The sequence below is a fragment of the Python bivittatus genome, unplaced genomic scaffold (assembly GCF_059951505.1).
Source record: "Python bivittatus isolate LINGU-HERP-01145 unplaced genomic scaffold, Pbiv_v1 ctg000480_np1212, whole genome shotgun sequence".
Taxonomy (NCBI): domain Eukaryota; kingdom Metazoa; phylum Chordata; class Lepidosauria; order Squamata; family Pythonidae; genus Python; species Python bivittatus.
In genome coordinates this window covers 25,916,757-25,937,054 of record NW_028277075.1, presented here as the reverse complement: position 1 = coordinate 25,937,054, position 20,298 = coordinate 25,916,757, and the positions used below count along the sequence as shown (strand labels likewise).

At 38.0% G+C, this 20,298-nt stretch overlaps 1 protein-coding gene across 1 annotated transcript in view; it reads left to right on the top strand.

Annotated features, from left to right (window-relative positions):
* The window catches only part of LOC103066713 (cytosolic phospholipase A2 epsilon-like), a 55,954-nt gene that overhangs the window by 7,974 nt on the left and 27,682 nt on the right, over positions 1 to 20,298 (top strand). Inside the window, exons 2-6 of the mRNA XM_088145062.1 lie at positions 1,103 to 1,191; positions 1,686 to 1,760; positions 8,562 to 8,715; positions 18,394 to 18,530; positions 19,694 to 19,822. Coding sequence (XP_088001188.1) covers positions 1,103 to 1,191; positions 1,686 to 1,760; positions 8,562 to 8,715; positions 18,394 to 18,530; positions 19,694 to 19,822 — 584 coding nt within the window. The remainder of the gene's footprint in view (positions 1 to 1,102; positions 1,192 to 1,685; positions 1,761 to 8,561; positions 8,716 to 18,393; positions 18,531 to 19,693; positions 19,823 to 20,298) is intronic.

Sequence of the window (20,298 nt, the reverse complement as noted above, 5' to 3'; positions counted from 1 at the left end):
TAAGATGATCAACAATCTTAGATGAGAATCCTCCTTTCTCTCCATCTTCCTCTCCTGTTTCTAGGCTTGACAAGAGAGAGAGTGAACAGAAAGCAATGGGCTGGAATTTACATAGTGTGCTCAGCATGGTCTGACTTTCCTCCGGAACTGCTCAGCCAAACACCTACTGCTTCTCTGTTGGGGGAAGAACCTCTCTTAGGATTTCTGCCCAGTCCTTCCTCAAAGACCAAGGCTTCTCCACCAACAGCTGATCCCCTTCTTCCCTTCTAGGGTCTTGGGTGAAGACACCACCTGCAGCCAGCCAGGTCCCTTCTTCCTGTTCTTGGGTCTTGGGTGGAGCTCTTGGGTGAAGACCCTCTGGGTCTTCACTTCCCTTCTTCTAGGGAAGCCACCTCTGGACCTTTCTTCTCCTTTCCCAACCAGGAACTGACAACTGCTCTGCACACTTAACTTCTCTCTCCAACCTTTCTCTCCAGCCACTCTGTTCATTCCATGTACAGTCTTTTTCTCTCCTCTCCTCCTCTCTTTCTCCTTCTCCTTCTCTCGCTTTCCAATTTTTATATTAGACTGGCAGCATGTCCCCCAGCAACTGAGGAGGTGGGTATCCAGATCAACTCATCAAGCCTTGTGACAGCGCAGCTGCCCTTCAAAGCCAGAAGTGAGCTTCTTTTCTCCTTTTCCTTACTCCAATGGCTGGCTCATGCCAGCAGAACAGCAGCCAGGGCAGGTCACTCAAACCCATATGTCACATACACATATTATCATATCATGGCCCTGATATAATAGAGAAGGATGAAATTGTAACAGTTGAGTGTTAAGGTCCTGTTAAGCTTGTTATGATAACAGGAAGCTAATGAAATGTTTTACTACTTTTAAGGGTGAATTCTGAAGTTACGTGCACCTGAAAGCCTAGTGACCTTTTGCTGTTGAATATGCATTGCTGTGGTTTCACTTCTACAGTGGGAGAGATGCAGTCCCATTTTTGTCACACGCCTAGGGATTCTTTCAGCTTCTGAAATTGCAAGAGGTGGGGCTCTGACTCAGTGCTTGTAACACCTACTGAGCAACTTTTACCACTTCAAAGCTTGTAAATATCTTTTAGGAGCCATTGTTCTTTTAGAGGTGCTCTTCATCGCATATGACTGGAACTTGATGGCTTCTAGAATGGGATCACTTACTACCTTCCTGCAGGTAAGAACTATACAACTGGAAGGACTTAGGGTTTCTGGATAGACTGTCCATATTGGTGTGCATGCACTTCTCTTTATCTTATCTAGAAAGATGAAGAAACCAGTTAGGTGATAACAAAAGCTCTAAGAAGCCAATGCTGTATCCTACAATGCATGGCTTTTAAAATCCCATAATCTCACAGAGTAGGTTTTTTTTTTAAATCCAAATATGAAAACTGCTCCTGGGAGATATGAATAAGTGGGATTTGGAAGAAGCCAGTGAGAAAATATGTCTGACTTTTTGGGGGGGGGGGATTTTTAACAAAGACCAGCCCATATTCTGATGAATTGATGAGCAAAGCAGCTATTTGTGTTGGTTAAGGGCCATTTGTAAATGTCTCTATAGAATGGGAATTAGAAGAAATAGCTGTAACTATTAAAATGTACTACAAAAAACAACAACAAAAGTTCTCCCTCTTGCAGTATTGAATTTTATAAATTTGTTTTGTTTAGCAGGTTCCAAACAGCGAAACAAAATTAATGGGAAATCAAGAGAGTCAACATACTGTTCAAGCACACGTGGGATGTAAGGTACTGTACATAAGACAGAAAATTAGAAATGAATGATTTAACTGGGCATTAGTTTTTATTTAGAGGACAGGATAAATAGGCATTTGGTTATTAACTAAAAAGAGTTAATGTCTTTCTTGAGCAGCAAGAACAATTTTTACAAGGAAATTTTCTAAGAATTCAGTTTATCTTCTTTTTTATTACTGCAATCCTCAGTCAACTAAACATTAGTTTAGAAAAGGGTATCATTGATATAAAGAAGAGTTATTGCAGGAAATGAACTCTTGAGTTCTTCCTCTCACATACCACCAAGTGTTAATTTCAGTATGACTTGAGGTTGTGGGAACTTGCTCATCTCTATGGAAGCTAGGCATATGTAAAGATTAAAATTTCATGAATACAATAAAAAATCAGCAGTATAGACCTACAAAATTGGGTAAGCTTTACGAAATTCAATAGGAATGGCTTCTAAATGGAGATGCAGAGCAATTAGTAATCTAAAACGAGAGACAGAGTTTTAGTAAAAGGGGGAAATACTTTTTTTTTTTTTTGCTGAATAGTGGCTTAATTATATATTATATTAGGAGTTGCCTAAATTTTACTAAATATCAGTTTATACACAAAATTTAAAATTATTTTCAGGAAAATAGCAGATCTAAACCTTTTGAAACTACAATGAGACATAAGTATATATTCTAGAGTAATGTTGTTGCATTGAGTGAGCTGTAGTACCCTGAATATTGTGCTAAAGAAAGATGTACTTATTGTAGAAGGAGGTGTTTATCATTTTGCTACTGTGTTATTATGATATGTTATTGTTACTATGTATATATACTGACCTGCAAGACATATAGAGTTGGCCAGATTGAAGCAACCTATCCACATAGATAGATAAATATATTCTTAATTTTTACTTAACTGCAACCAACAACCCTAGTCCAAAGATAGTGTTTGAATAAAATACATAACTGTATAACAAATAATCAGTGCCATAGACTGGAGTAGGTAATGGATCCCAATTCTGCAACAATTAAGAATTGTTATTTAGCACCTTGTTCCTCCTTCCTTCTTCACTTTTTTTTTTTAGATTTTTTACCCCACCTTTATTATTTTTATAAATAACTCAAGGTGGCAAACATACTAAATATTCTTTCCTCCTCCTCTTCTCCCCACAACAACAACCCTGTGAGGTAAGTTGGGCTGATTGGCCCAAAGCCACCCAGCCAGCTTTCATGTCTAAGGAGGGACTAGAACACACAGTGTCCTGGTTTCTAGCCTGGAGCCTTAACCACTAGATCAAACTGGCTCTCTTTACTAGGTCTTTCAAATGCAACAGTGTCAGCAATTGGTTTATTACTCTGAGCATGATTCAATAAAAAATATGCTTTAAGGGGAAAAAAGCACATGACTTCAAATGCTGAATGCATCCATTAATTTATTTGTATGCCACTTTTTCACAATAAACTGTATCCAAAGTGGTTCATGACAATATTAACACAGTTGAAACAGATGTCATTTGAAAACAGCAAGTATGCAAATTCAAATCAAAATCAACAATAAATTTGAAGTCAAAAAGTTTATTTTTCATATTCTTTTTCTTTTTGCATGTTCATACCTATGAACTGCTGAGAGTCATTGGGAGTTCGGCAGTATACAAATTTAATTAATAATAATAATAATAATAATAATAATAATAATAATAATAATTGCATAACAAGTACCATGAAAAATGTAGTTAGTTGCTTGACTTGAATTTTTTAATAGTAATTTTATTAAAAATTACAATTAAAATGATAAAAACTAATACAAACTAAAAAAAAGAAAAGAAAAATAAAAAATAGAAAGTGCAGAAAAGAAAAAATAGAAAAGAAATAGAAAGGAAAGGAAAAAAAGAATATAGTAAAGAAAAAGCAAAGGAATAGATAAAGAAATGACTTCCCCCCTCATCATAAGTATAAACAATTTTAGTAACTTATCACCTTCTCTTCAAATACAATAAATGATCTCTTCTTCCCATATCCCATCTCTTATCTATAAACAAATCGTTAAAGCCTTGTTGCTTTAGTCCTGGTCAGCAGAAGTCCATTAAAGTTTCCCAGAGATAACAACATATCTATTTTAACCTTGATCAAATAAACCAGCATTATATTCCTTCCTTTTACTTTTAACCATCTTGATCTTTAGTCCCTTCAAATAATGTCCTGGAACTTGATTTCTTTTCATTTTTTTCTTTGTCCCTTCTCACAAAATTCTTCAAAGCTTTAACAAGCCTCTTTTGTAAATCTAATATAAAAAAGTAATCCAGGACACTCTTTTGGTTTGTTATTTGTATATCCCTTTTAATTATTAAGACATCAGTAGGCTTCTTTTGCATGTCCAGTGTAGCATCTTTTTCCATATCATTCTTGTAGCCTGTCATTTTTAAATCCACTTTCAGTTCAGTCTCAATCTTGGCAGATATAACTTGTTCCTCTTTCATAACATCTCTTAAACACAATCTATTTATAGAGGCAGACACTCTTAAAATTAACTTCTGAGTCCACTGTTCAAAAATATCCTTCAGTATGTCCAATGTTAAAATATCTTGCTTCATTCTGTATTGAGTCAAATTTAAATGTTGTTCTCCTTTAATTGTAATTTCTAGTTCCTTCTAGTTCCCTCTAGTGTCCAACCTTCAACGTCTCATCCTATCATGTTTTTTTAAAAAAAACAGAATTCAAAACAACACATTTTCCCACAGGAAGAATTCTTATAATTAATTCTAAAATCTTATTTCAGATCCATCTGGACCCTTAGTCCATTTGTAACTTTCCAGAATCAAAGTTCTAATCACCCTTTTGCTGCTTATTCCAAAATATATATTTTTTAAGTCCTTAATCTTGTATTTAAAACTTTTTTTGCTAAGAAGCGGAAACTCACTTGATGCTGTAAAACTTGTCAGTCCAAAGGTTCCTAATAGCTGAAAAGCAGTTAACAAGCAATATCCAAAAGAAAAGTAAGTATGCAAACCCAGTGTCCTTTTTGAAGGCACTGACCATGGTTTCCGCAAAATGGTTATTCCCTTGTCTCCCAGAGCTCTAAACCAGCCAGAGACTGCTGTCTTGTGGTCTCCTTATGAGGAGCAACTGTCTGGAGTGCTTGTAGGTGATTTGAAGTCCTCTTCATGACTGAAGAGGTCTACTCTCTGGCTCTTCATTCCACATGGTCCTCAGCTCCGTTTCCAGTTCGCCTTTCTTCCCTGGAAGTCCTGCTTGTACTAAATTTTAATAGGAAGTTGAGCTAGTATTCCAGAGTCTTCAAATTATCTATGCACCCCTCTATAAGGTGGTGCTGATCCAAGTTTCAGTTACCTTATATGAAATTTACTAGATGACATTTCTGTGATGTAAGGTGTCTAAATTAACTCTCAGTAACATTTGCACACTCTCCATCACATGCCCTAGAATTTAAAGCAAACAGCATTTAGTTCTTTGGTTCCTTTTCAAACCCAAGATCTTGCTAGTCTTGGATATGAACTGCAGTGGCTGGATTCACAGAATACAATAAATGAAAACAAAACAAAACACTTAAAGATTTAATGTTTCAGCTAGGTCACAGATACTTCATTCTCGTCTTAATGAATTGGATGGGAAGAAAGGTGAATAATCTCTGCCTATTGCCTATCCTTTCTTGGTATTCTCTGACAGCTTTTTCTACAGAAATAATCAAGATTAAGAATCAGAGCTGGGAGGAGATCTTGTGGGTTTTCACTGTAAGCATATTCTCAGGATGGCAATTGGGCCTGTAAAGGTGGAGGATAATCACAGGGAACCAATTTTTTGCATGGAAAAGGAGAAACACAATTTTGAGTAGCACAGAAACTAAAAATGTAGAAGCCATTCCCATCAAAATTTGCACAGATACACAGACAGGAAAAGGAGAGGAAAGAAATCAAGCCCTTGCTGATACTATTTAGAATTCCAAAACTGTTTTACACCCGAAGACTTACTCCATATTTTCTGGCAGTCTAATTTTACTATGTGAAAGCTACTTCAATTTCTGATCATTCTTATTTTCCATGATCTTTATTTTTTATAATTTTTATTTAATACATTCTTAACAAAGTAAAAACCATAAGAGAAAATAAAGATAATAAAGAATAGTAAATAGAGAAGAAGGAAGGAAGGAAGGAAGGAAGGAAGGAAGGAAGGAAGGAAGGAAGGAAGGAAGGAAGGAAGGAAGGAAGGAAGGAAGGAAAAGGAAGATTATAAAGAAGCAGCTTCCAATCTTCTTGACAGTGGTTGTAGATACATTTTTACTTTGCCCTCTCTCTCTAAGCTTACATCATAATTTCCTTCTTTCCATAAGCTATCCTTTCTAATCTTCAGATCCATAAATTACAAGTTCATTTTTCTTTTTTCAGCAAAAAGTCCATAAGGGGTTTCCAGTCATTGATAATTGTAGTTGTTGATCTTTTTCTAATCAAACAGGTTAATTTTGCCATCTCTGCTAGTTCTGTCATCTTTACCAATCATTCCTCCACTGTGGGTATTTCAGAATCTTTCCCTTTTTGTGCATATAATAGTCTCGCAACAGTAATCATATATAAAAATAATCTTTCATGACTTTCCTAACTGACTGTCCATTAATCCCAGCAAGAAATATTCTGGTTTCAGTTGAATGTTGATCTTTAAAATTCTTTGTATCATTAATATCATGTAAATTTGAACCCAGAAATTTCTGGCTTTTTTACAAGTCCATCAGGCATGGAAAAATGAACATAAATTTGAAGTACCTTTTTTTTTTATAAGGGTCATATACCAACAGTACATAATTTTATAAAAATTCTTTTAAGTTACAATGTAAATTTAAATCCTTTTAACCACATATTTTTCCACTGTTCCATTAGTATGTTGTGTCCAAAGTTTTGAGCCCATTTTATCATACAGTCTTTTGCTTTTTCTTCTATTTCAAATTTCAGTAAAAGTTTATACATTTTAGCAATTACATTTTCATCATTTGTACAAAGTTCAAGTTCAAATTCTGTCTTCTGCTGCTCTGTTCCAAATGTCCTATTACTACCTTAAACCTTTCTCTTAACTGTGTATACAAAACTTATTCTCCATGATCAAAGACTTTCTTGCTCTTGACAATTTAATGTTTCCAGTATCTCTTACTCTGAAGTAATTTTTGAAGTTGTCTTAATATTCCTGCCTATATTTTGTCCCTTATTCCTATCAGTGTCACTTATGCTATTCAAACAGTGCTTGCTTGCTTGCATGCTTGATTATGTGCCATCAACTTGGTGTCAACTCTTAGCAAACACTGAGATAGATTTTCTCTAGGAGGATCTTTCCCCAATCTGGACCTTTAGGTGTTCCAACAGCACACTCATTGCCGCTGTAAGTGAGTCCATCCACCTTGCTGCTAGTGATCCTCTTCTTATTTCCTTCCACCTTTTCCAACATTATACATTTTTGATGATGATGATGATGATGATGATATACAAAGACCTCAAATAGAAATCGAATGACTGTGGCATAAGAAAGCAAAGATAATACCAATAGAAATAGGCCCCAAAACATCTGGAGTACCACTTAACATCTTATATCCTGCGATGATACCTTTAACACCATCAAACAACAACATCTGCCTATCCCAGGTCCTTGGGAAGGACTCGATAGGTGGATAAAAATGCCAAATCCAGTCTAAACATCTGGCTGACTGTGCGACCAACAATAATATATTAAATTTATATGCCGTCCAACTCCCAACAACTCTGGGTGGTTAACAATTGTTGAAAACATTTAAAAACAAAGAATATAAAAACACAAAAACATCAAAAGATAAAGGAACAAAGATGGCAAAGAAAACAAACCTGAAAGGGAACAAGGAAAAGGAAGAAAGGGACATCAGTTGTCCTCGCCAAAGGCCTGGGTGAAGAGCCACGTCTTCAGGGCCCTTCGAAATACTAGTAGGGTAGGGACCATTTGAATCTTGGGAGGAATCTCATTCCAGAGGAACCTCTTTTCCAGAGAGTTAGGTCTTTGCATAATGTGTCCAGAGTAGGATCATTTGAGCCTGGTCCTTTGTGTCTCCAATGAGAACTCTGGGTTGCTTTGTTCTATGATCCATTTGTTTGTTTCTTGGTTATCCACAGTTAGTGCTTGTGATACATTAAATTATATCCCATATAATATTCAGCAACAATAATGCATGTATTAAGTGACAGGAAAATTACATTTCTGAAGCAGCTAAATGCTAACTAACATGTATAATCTTCAGTGTAACACATTCATTTTCATTCTTAAAATCCTATTCAATCTCACACACACACATCAATTTGTTAACCCCAGTAATACCACTTCATTCCTAAGGTCCTTTCTTCTCTGTTGAGCTGAAGGTTATTCACCCATCCTTGAGTCAGCAGAAACTATACTGATTTGAAATTTGCTTTCCCTGTTGCCAATCCCTATCCTGCCTATGTTTCAAATTATTGCCAATCACTTCCCTTTAAGGTAATAAGCCATCTTAAACAGGTTTTACATACTTGGAGGTTACATCCTTGGACAGTTTCAGAACAATACTTACTTTAACCCCAGTACAGCTAAGAGTGACTTAAGACTGTGTCATCCATGGGCTGAAGGCAAGGTAACATCATGTGGACACAGCAGAAAAAGATGTTGCCAGGACACGTTTGTGCAAGTGAGGAAAGCTCTAAAACAAGTCTGCCTGGAGTCTTCAAAAGCATAAATACTTTGGGGTAATACAGCTTCCAGACCAAAATAATTGATTTCCCCAAGCCAAGGCCCAGATAGTTTCACCAACATTCCTAATTATAAGTCAGAAAAATTACATTTGTCAGTTGAAGAGTCCATCCGTGTATCCTTCCTTCCTTCCTTCCTTTTTTGCACTGTTTTGCAGACTGTGGAGTCACCATGCTACATCTTAACTGTAAGAATTATTCGGTTGCGGAATCTCCGTCAAGAAGATTGGTGTGAGTATTTTCATTCTTGATCGTGGTTTCATGATATACTGAGAGTATGGAATATGTCTGAACATTAATATTAGCCCCCAAAAGTCTATCTTGCTAAAGATACAGGAAGCCATTTTTAAAGCATGTATCAACATATACAAAACAGGTAAAGAGCTCCAAGGTTCATTCAAATGTTACCATTTTATAATTGCAGCAGCTTTTCAGGTCACTTTTAATTCATATGCAGTAAGATCTGTGTTCATAGGCGGCAGTTTGCCAGGCTTTTTGATAAGAATCTTTCCTGGCCATATCCAAAGATGCCAGGGAAAGCTCATGTATGCAAAGCAAGAGCTTCAACTCAAGCATGCTACTGTCATGGATGCACTTAGACATGCTTCATTGATCATTCTGTAATCAGGATCAGCGCAGCACTACTGGCAGTTTTAGGCTGTGGCAGTCACACTCCCTCCCCTCCAGTTCCTGAGCACTGTCCTCTAGTGCCATTCTGCTTTGTGCAGTAGAACATTTTGGTTCTTTCAAACTGGACTGTCCTCTTATACCCACCAGGTCTCCAAGTGACCTGGATCAGTAAGATCAGGTTAACCAGTGCAGGTGTCTGCATGGTGGAACAGGAGAGACGGAACCATTTAGCTGCATCATGCCTGCATAGGAATCACTAGTGGGAACAGCATTTTTTATGCCAGCATAGTTTTCTGCTGGCTCAGGGATTAATGGATAGCATTTGGTTTAGCCCTGAGAAAAAGCCCTGAGATTGACTTAGCCTAAACTAAGAGACTTCCCCATGTGCATGATATTCCACTAATTCACATCCAGCCTGTTTGTTAGTCATCATTCCTACCAGGTAGTATCTCAACCAATCTGGCAGTTCATGGCCAGTCAACACTTTACATCCACCCCCTCATGTTTAGATAAATTATATGGGAATTTGATCAGGATCAGATCCATCACATATAGGATATGGGAAAGCCGCATGTTCCTATCCTCTCACTGCCCCATTTCTTTCCCCACATACCTGTTGAGATTAAATTATAGAGATGAAAGCAGTAGAGATACTGGGCTCATTTTGAGGTCACTCCTACCTCCTTCTCTATGGAAGCCAGAAAGATAAACAACCTAAAACAAAAACAAACACACAAATGGGTACAAGCTGTACTTAAGGCACTTTATCTTACCTCCAATTCAACCTATGGTCTGAATATGAGTGTAATATTAAGCTTATCCAGACTATGAATTTAGGATCTTTCCAGATATTATTTGCAATGTCCCAAAGGATTTCAGTCAGCTGTCACAGCAATAGTGATGGGGGAAGCTTCTTTACTCACCCAATATTTCCCAACTAATATTTCAAGCTTGATTCAGACATTGGCCAAGTTAATTGCTTTTCATTTGGATTTCCTTGAGCTAAGCTCCAGTCATGCTCCAGACAATGGTAGCAATAATATGACGGAGTTCCCAGTCTTCTAAAACTTACCTACTATATGCATTTCCTCATCATGTCAAGTTATGGTATTCTTAACCATTGTTGTCAAATAAGCCATAATTATTAGTGAAATGACTTCATTAATGCTGGGTGAGGCAATGAATATGGATGCCTTGAAAACCTGGCTGTTCTCCCACTTCTTGGGGCAGGGTGGTTGTTGAGTCCCTACAGTTGTCCTTTTGTTGTTATGCATGGGTTTTTTCTTCTGGACATGCATGATCTGTTTCTTCAATTTTTATTATTTCTCATTTTAAAAATGTAACCCACTCAGAATCCTTTGGAGTTGGTTGGCCTCTAAATTATATAAATAAATAAACTCATAAGGGTATGGAGGGGGGGAGTAAAGTGATAAAATATCCATTATGACGTTACAATGCAAGTTCTGTGATTTACATACTTGTATTGGATAGGAGTGCACAAGGTCAAAAGGATAGGGTTTGCTCTGTGACATCATGTGGACAATTTGCTGCTTGCCCCCCTTGCAGGTGGCTATATACGTGCTGATGTTTTTGCCTTGTCTCCCAGAACATTACCTAGAAGTCATTTCACCAACAAATAGCCATTGTGAAAACCTATGCTCTATATAAAAACGACCATTAATTGGGTTTACACTAAGCCAAAAATCCTTACTGAATATTGATATTGCAAACATGTTAGTTTTCTATATCTCCTTGCTGCAATCTCAAGGCCATCCTGATTTTGTCAATCCAAATAGGCTAGTCCTATCCTGACATCTCACAGTATATCAGTAACAATACAAACAGAAATCCAGTTTCATAAATACGTATGTTTATGACATTCAGCTATTTATTTTTGTTTCATATTATTTGGAGAACTATGGAAAGGTTGAATTTTCAAATTAGTGATGGATTGCATAAAGATTAAAAACAAAACAAAACTGAAAATAAACCTGGAAGGTCAGAAGCATGGTCGGTCAGAAAATGTATGATATCCAGACACAGGATATCAATCTGACTTGAAAAGGTCTGAATCCTCCTAGATCCAGCTAGACCCAGCTTTTCTGCTAGATGATTGGATAGTTCAGTTAGTATTTTGCCCCAGTTGTGTCCATTTCTCACGCAATCAGTTGTGGCAGTAGTGATGTATATATTACCTGTATCTTAATTATTACTTTGTATCTTAATTACTACTTTGATGTATGTAAGCTTAAATTGGCCAAGTGGTATCGATCTTTTAAAGATGGACAAGGAATGTCATATTTATTACAGTTTCTTCCATCCCATTCCCTGAGACAAGCTTTCACAGAACTTCATTTTCAAACAACACCAACAGCCTATTTGGATTGAAGATATAAAGGATTACCAACTACACATGTGTAATAATTCACAGGTGGAAGATCTGATCCATTACTTATTCCATTGCAAATTATATCAGGAACCTAGAGCTTTTTTTATGCTTTTCTAATCCAACTGAATCAGTCTAGCTTAGAAGAAAAAATCTATTTTCTACTCACTGATGTAGATGAACATGTAACTAAACAAGCTGCATTGTTTGCAATGGCCACAATGAAGATACAAAAGCAGATGTTGACAATAGGTGCTGCTAATATTAGAGGGGATGTATTGAACTGATATGGATTGTTGTAATTTTATATGAATTTTGCTAAAATCTATGGTTGCAAATAATGTAGTATATACATACTTTGATATTTCAGCTGGTACAGGAAATTGCCTCTAAAGATGCTGTAGGTATACTATGCTGTTTAAAGCAGTGTGTCTCAACTTTGTTTAAAGCAGTGTGTCTCAACTTTGGCAACTTGAAGATGTGGGGACTATATCTATGGTTTTATTTATGTACTGTAAGTGCTTATAATCTATAAAGTAGGCAGAGTACAAGTGCACGCACTCAATACATACATGAATAGAGAAAACCTTAGAACAACTTGTCATTGAGCAACATCAATGGCTGGGGAATTCTGTGAGTTGAAGTCCCCACATCTTCAAGTTGCCAAAGTTGAGACACACTGCTTTAAACAGCATAGTATACCTACAGCATCTTTTCAGGGAGACTTTTTCCTTCTGGACTGACCATGTGACTATGCAAGCATGCTGGGCTTTCTTAAAAGTTAAAGAAAACTAGAACAAACCACTTGCCTATTTCATACGTCACATTTTCACTGAAACAGCCTGCTGTAATATTGTGTTGGGATGTGGGCCTCTAGGCCTTCAAATCAGGAACTGCTCTCCATATACAGACAAACTACTACTGAAATTATTAATGGAGCAGCAACCCAACCACTGCATCCTGGCTGCTTAATTCTGTCACAGCTGCGGACCAGAAATCTCAAGTACAGGAAGAGGCTGCAGCTCATTTCTTAAAGGAGGGAGGAGGTTCAAAAGCAAACCTTCTTGATGGCAGCCCTTTCGTTCAGGAACAGCTTGCCCCCCCCCCCCCCCCCGGCATTTAGGATTGGCACCTTCCATGCTAACTTTTTGGAAGGCAGAGAATACTGCTATCAGTTTAGGAGGTGTTTATTTATTTATTTATTTATTGGATTTCTCCCCCGCCCATCTCCTCCACAATAGGGGACTCTGGGAGACTTACAGAAAACATTAAAACTATAAATATATCTAAAACACATAAAACATCCAAAATTTAAAACAATACTAAAAAAAGGAAGATCCAAGAAAATGGAAAATCAGGCTGCGGAGAGCTGGCCACTATGGGGCTAGCCATCCCCCTGCCTGAAGTATTCCCTCCTCACCCCAGGCCAAGTGGCAGAACCAGGTCTTCAAGGCCCTTCGGAAGGCCAGGAGTGAGGGGGCCTCCAGTGTTCCTAAACTGGAGACATCCAGTGTATTGGAAGAGAGCGGTATGATGTTTGATCTATTTTTGATATATCTATGGTTTTATTTATGTACTGTAAGTGCTTATAATCTATAAAGTAGGCAGAGTACAAGTGCACGCACTCAATACATACATGAATAGAGAAAACCTTAGAACAACTTGTCATTGAGCAACATCAGTCAGTTGCAGTAATGTAGGAGGTTTGTGTTGGAATCCAGGTCATCTGCTCTTTTCTGAGAATTGGCACTGCTGTCTGTGGACTCTCAGATGCATGTTCAACCTCTCTGGCTGGTCTCTTCTCAAATATCTTCTGTTTCTTGCAAGGTGAGTTGCACTTGGGGTTAAGCTTCATGTGACGACCATGAACCTTTGTTGTGCTGTGACAACCAGTCCGGGGAAGATTCTGTGATCTGCTCTCCCTCTCCATAAAAGGAGAAAGTGCCACTGCCTGGTTGCCATAATACAAGGAACCTTTGCAACTGCTTGTGTACTCTACGTGTTTCTGAATACTGCTTGTCTATTTTTCCATATACTACCATAAGCCTCAGGCCTGGCGACTATTTCTAGCTGGTGATGGGTATCTTCTGCAAAGACAGAAATGCTCAGCAGGGGTTCATAGGTAAACATGGCATCATTTAATTAAACAAAGCAGCAACCAAACAACAGTAACCTGGCTTTTAACTCTGAGTCACAATGATAACCCAGGAAGCCTTAAATATAGGAAGTGATTGCAGCCTTAAAGGTGCACTAGCAGACATCCCAAGATATTTTTAAAGGATGTTTTGTTTTCTTGAGTGATAGTATGGTTCAGAAAACTATCTTGCCATAGCAAGCAGTAGAACGAAGTAATTTCTAAAGATTCCTACATGGGATTGTTTAAACCATAGGGTTGTTACTAGACTATGAAGAAAAAGAAAGCCAGAAAATCAGTATTTTGAGGAGCGGGGAGGGAGTATAAAGAGGTAGCAAGCATTGCAACTTTCCTGGATGAGAAATAGAATGAACCAAACCTGAGGTATGCTGGCACAGCCAGTACTGTACATATGCATAAATGCTATTGGCATTTGTATTAGTCCTGAACAAATGTCCTACTTGGACATTGCAACTGGATAAAGACTTTTCAGTACTTCAGTCTCACTTCCGCAGATAATGTTTGCAGGAGCACCTACCTTCTCTCCATGCAGTAGATGGTTTCAAACATTGTGCTAAACTACAACATGGTTTATTGGGGTGCAGTGGGGTGGGGGAAGGATAGCTCTATTTATGAAACTTGCCACTATGGTTTATTCAAGAAACCAGCCTAGCCGTTCCATAAAACTCACCCCTTAATGATCACATTGGTATAATATGAGTAGAAAGTTGAAAGGATTATTTTAATGGAATACTCAGAAGCTTGAAGATGATGGTAGGGCAGTAAGCCACTAAAAGGGGAGGGTGGAGAGGATATTTATTCACAGTGGGATCTAACCTGACTTTTGAACAATGCAAATGCACATTCAGATTTGTTGCAATAGCCCCTGGTGCTTTAAACCTGAGCTAATAACAGGGCAATCAGAGCAGTGCCTGTTTCTGTGTGTGTTTTCCCAGTTGCTTTGTTGCCAGATTGAATGTGTCAATCCATACCAATAACAGCACCCTACATGACTTGGTTTTTTAAAATATATGTAGGGCATAAGCAAGCTCCTAATTACTATGCTAAGATTTGCCAGGTTAATGCTTGCTTCCTTCCCCTAGGCATCCTGCATGCATAATTACCTTCTTGCATGCTGTTATCTTGTGCAATGTTAGTGCCTCATTTCTTAGGTGAAAGAGAGTTCATTATTGTTATCCTTCCTGGATTCACCTTCCAGTTTGGTTTCAGCAGAAACCAACACCTTCTCCATAGCTCCTTTTTCTCTCCCTTTAAATCAAGCATAGCAAATACAACTCTGTAACCAACATCCCAGTTTATCTTGATACAATTTGTTTTTCCTTGTTTATAACTCTGATTTTTTTTTTTTTGACGGGCATCTTGGGGACCATAAGACTTGGTAGATCTACAAATGGGGATTTGCAGGCAGAAATAGAGCTCTGCACTCCCATGTCTCCTTGTTCTTGATGTAGAGCCCCCTCCTGCCTTTATAACAGGAAGAGAGCATTTTGTGGCAGATTCCCCCAGTACAGCATTTCTCAACCTTGGCAGCTTGAAGATGTGTGGATGTCTGCTCCCAGAAATTCTAGGAGCTGAAGTCCATGCATCTTCTAGCTGCCAAGGTAGAAACAAGAAACATTCTTCCAGCATGTGGCCGGAATTAAGAGGAAAATCCCCAACTCTAGAAGTAGAATTAGCATTTTCCCTCCAAATGCACTCCTTCCAAACTTCCATTCTGCTTGTGAGATGGGTGGCTATATAAATTTGATAAATAAGTAAATAAAATATTTATAGATTGCTTATTACAATGTGTATGGTACAAAATAGAATATAAGTATAGACCTGATAAACCCTGAGCGCAGTTTCTTCACTCATAATTTACAATCCTCACCAGAATAGCCTGATGACTCTAGTTTTGCCCCAGTTCAGATGATGCTGGTCTTGTTTACAGTAATCCCCAGGCCATGATTCATTCAACTTTATCCCTCTGTTTTCTGTACTGCAAAACACTGCAGCTGTCAAACACAGAAGAAAGGGAAGAAGTTCGGGGCAAGGTATATGCCAGCAGTGGCTTCTAGATTCCATTAAGGACTACTCTTACATTATTCTTACCAAACTGGTGTGCATTCATAGGTTCATGCTGAGTCACCCTCCTTTTACCTTAAAAAAATAGGAGTAACATAACTTACCTCTGATTCAGATATGGATATGAATCATGGTTTCTTCCCACATTGTTAATTATGATAATGATTTAACATTCTGCACCTATTAATAAAAATATTGAAAGATGGTATTCTAGTGCATGCTTTGCTATCCTGGCACTGTACTTTTTAGTACAACACTCTGAATTCCCAGTCATAATTCTGGGAGTCATAGTCCTATATATCTAGCTGGAATCAGGTTGGAAAATCTTCTCAAGGAACTTTTTAAAGAAGGTCTATTTTAAGCATGAGTGAGCAATATCAGGCATCTCTTTCCATGACATTGCTGAAATCACAGCATCTATCGATTTAACTTTTCATCTTTTGAAGAAATTGATATATTGCTGACTAGCTTCCACAAGTATGACACTATGATTCTGTGGAAAGGAGAAATCAAACAAAACATAGTACAATGAAATCTTGATTTAGGAGATCTCATACACTCGGCTTTATATACAATGTAATGAGTTTCCACTTTACAAGATTTATGTATAATGACATAATTACAAACTAATCAGATGTATCATTTGCATAAGGATATCATTACCCAGTGATGCAGTTTTTTCATAATGATGTAATCAGGCAAATGACATAAATCACAATGACTTTATTTAATGGATATTTGTGAATAATGGACACCCCCTCCCCCAAACAGTCCATTTAAACAAAGTTCACTCTAATCCCTCTTTTGACTCTTAACACAAAACCTGAAGAGAAATTACTGTCTTTCTTCCCTCTTTCCTCAGAATCATTCCTGAAGACTAAAAAAAAAATAAATAAAAATCTGTCTCTTCCCTGGATTACTTCATGGTAATTTGCACCTGGAATATATTCATGCCTGGTCTGATTAATATTAATCCACTGTTTTTGGATTGGATTATTTTCCTATTGAAATCCTTGATTTTCACAAGAAAACTCACCACTTTAGAGTAACACTGAAGTGTTATATAGCATAGTGATATTTTTTTATGATCATCCATATAAACGCTCACCCACAGTCATCAAGAACAGAAATAGGATTAGTAATAGTCCATTGACGACAAGAGAAGTGAGCCTTTTGTGCTAGTTTTCACATACACATATCCAACTTTATTTTCAATATTTCCAAGAGGCTTCTCTAGAATTCTTCCTAATTACACTTTTATCTCTATGAATCATTTGCCCAAGCATATGTGCCAATACTAGCATTTTTCTACTGAAAACAGAAGCAGCCTCTGATGACTCAGTCCTGTTTTTTTCCCCCCCTATTTTCCATAAGTCAGCACCAGACTGCTGACAGAAAGCAGCAGAACTGTTAGCTAGTACCTAGGAGAGTCTCCAAAATGGGGAAGATGGCTTTGTTTCAAACCCAGAACAAATTACTGTGATCTGAAAGTTTTCTCAAACCATTTTGGATCAACCACAATTTAGCAGAAATGAAACCAGTGAATTTTGGTTGTTCTGGGTTTGGATGGAACCAGATCTAGACAGGTAGGAAGTGCAAGGTTACTGCACATTGACCCTCTCTCTCTTCCACCCCACAATAGCTGCCAGTGTGGTATATTCCACCATCCAAATTGTACCTAATCTTCCCAGTAAATGTCATCTGGAGCTATTGACAGTATCCGAGAGGGAGGGAGAGCAATGTAATATGCTGCATTGGGAGTTGCTGAGGAGAGAGAAAGGGTAGCATGCACCAGCCTTGCACTTGCCCCCTTCCCTCCACTACCACCACCACCACCAATGTTGTTGGCTTTTTTCCCTCTCTTCCTCCCACCTGAACCACATCTGCCTGGAATAGCCCTGTTTCAGACAACACATGAACCCAAACAACCATATTTTGTTCCATGCACAGACCAAAACGTGCAAGCTTGGGTTCAGACATTTTCCACACGAAGGCAACTGATCTGTACAAAGGATGGTTTATGTGCAGAACATTTTGCACATCCTTGGTGATATACCTAGAGTATCACCTACCTATATGAACTGACTTTAGATCAAGTAATTAAATAATATATAAAATAAATCAGTCATTCAGTTAGGCCAGCTAGTTAATATAGCTCAGAAAAGGCAATCACACAATGGCTCAGGATGAGAAGGTGATGACAAGTGGAGCCACTTAGAGCAAATGGTAAAGGATTTCTCCACCCTAAAGAACCTTCACATGCACTCCAAGATGATGATATTAGAGCAACCAAAGGTGGCTTGATCTCTAGAATGACAGAAAACTTGTTAATTGATATTAAATATATTCTTCCTCACCATAGCATTTTACATAAAAATAAAATAAAATGCAGCATCCTGAAGCTCCTGAAAATCAAATTTCAACCATAACTCGACTGAATCAGAATACAGTAGGGTTGGACCTATCCACTCCAGCCTGGGAATTGAAAATGCAGTCTAAACTACTTCAGGATCCAAGTTCTGGTGGAATGTGAAATACAGTCCTAGTAGAATCCCTGAAGATTTTGAATCTGCTCTTTGACATTTATCTCAATTCAAGATTAAGATAAATGTTCTGTCTATGCTGGAATGATGATCATGTCTGACCATAACTTATTCTTTATTCTTACCTATAGTAAATGAATCCGATTGTTATGTGACCTTGTGGCTTCCTACTGCCTCACCAGAAAAGGTTCGGACGAAAACAGTTGCAAACTGCAAAGATCCAATATGGAATGAAATCTTCTATTTCAGGATCCAGAGTCAAGTCAAGGTAAGATGAAAGATGCCGAGTCTATATTTCTGCCCTTTTAAGTGAGTCAGGAAAACAGTCTTTGTGTATTTGTTGTTGTTCTGCATTTTCATTATTTAGCATCCATTCCTTTTCTTCTCAGTCTCATTCACTTTAAATTGCACACTGAGCAGTCAATTTCTAGATAATCCTTCCAATGCAATGACCTTTTACAAAGAAAGTTGCTTCCACCGTGCAGCAGGCTTGTTCTTTGTTTATATATATTGTATTGTGGTTCTCACTTCTCTGAATGAGTCTACGATTTGGGCTCAGAGTATTTACCCTGCACTAGTTTCCTTTGGAAGGAAATTGCTAGAGGATGGCATTTTCTTATCATTTTTCCCACCCGTCTCTTCACTTTTGCCATTTGTCCACCCATTTCCATCAGTCAGCCTTTGCTACACTGGTTAAAGAATATGGGACAGACCAACAAAACTTGGAGAAAGTAGGTTGGGGAAGGTTGGTTTTGCAAATATATAGATTGGATCTCGGAACAAACAAAGCTCCCATATCTTATTTCAGATTTCTAGGTAAACAACCAATACTTAAAGATGCTTCCAGGGTTTAAAACGTGGTGTTCTCTTTTCCCAAAGTGCAATTTTTGTAAAAACAAGCAAACCACAAAGATGGCTGGTGTGGGTCTTCCAGGCTGTGTGGCTGTGTTCAGGAAGTTTTGTTTCCTAATGTTTCCCCAGCATGCTGGCGAAATGTTAGGAAACAAAACTTCCAGAACACAGCCACACAGCCCGGAAGACCCACACCAGCCATCGTATTCCGGCCGTGAAAGCCTTTGACAATACAAACCACAAAGACTTAGACTAGGACAGGGGGCTCTGGGGAGGAGAGGAAAAGGGAGGAATGCCTCCTTCCCTGATCTTTAAAACAAAAACAAAAACAGGACATCCCAGTTGTAGTTGTAGTAGTAGCGGTAGTAATTTTTCAGCCATGGGATCTTGATGCTAAGAAAGTAGTTCTATGACTAAGTTCAGGTGAGAATGTCTTTACATAAGCACATTGTGTCATCCTGTTGGGAGGGAACATGTATTTTGCTTTTGTCACCTAAGGCTGAACAAGATAAACACTTGCTTTCCCCCCATTCTGTGATGCTGTGCTTCAGTCATAATGAAATTCATTTCTGTCTCCAGAATGTCTTGGAACTGACAGTATGTGATGAAGATTTCTTTCGAGATGATGACAACCGTGTAATTTTCTTCGATATAGCTACAATCCCATTTGGAAAATCAATAATGGTGAAATTTGAATTGGATCGCGTGGTGAGTGTGAATAAATACAGACCCTTCCTGTTGTCTGGGAATGATGGGAAATCAAGTCCAATAAATCTGAAGGGTATCGAGATGTGGAAGATTGATCTAGACCAGAGATAGTAAACACATATTGTCTCTTTTGAGAGGCGCTATTGAAGGACCAACATGGTTTTGTCACAAGGACCACAATAGAAGAAAGCAGTCATTTTATGGAAAGTCCAAAGAGAGATTCAGTGTTGATCCTTAGAATACTTCTGCCTTTTCAAGGCTAAAGTAGGTACAATGATAACAATGCAGGCTGTCCATTGCAATGCAAAATGAGGCAAAATGAGGCAAAAAAAGACCCTCAAAAAGTGAGTCTATCAGGGAGGGAGATAGACAGAAGGCAAACTAAACACCTAGATCGTCTGACATAATTCCAGATGTCTGGCCACCCTATGTGGGAAATTGAATGCTGGACTATATAGGATTTTGGACTGATCCAG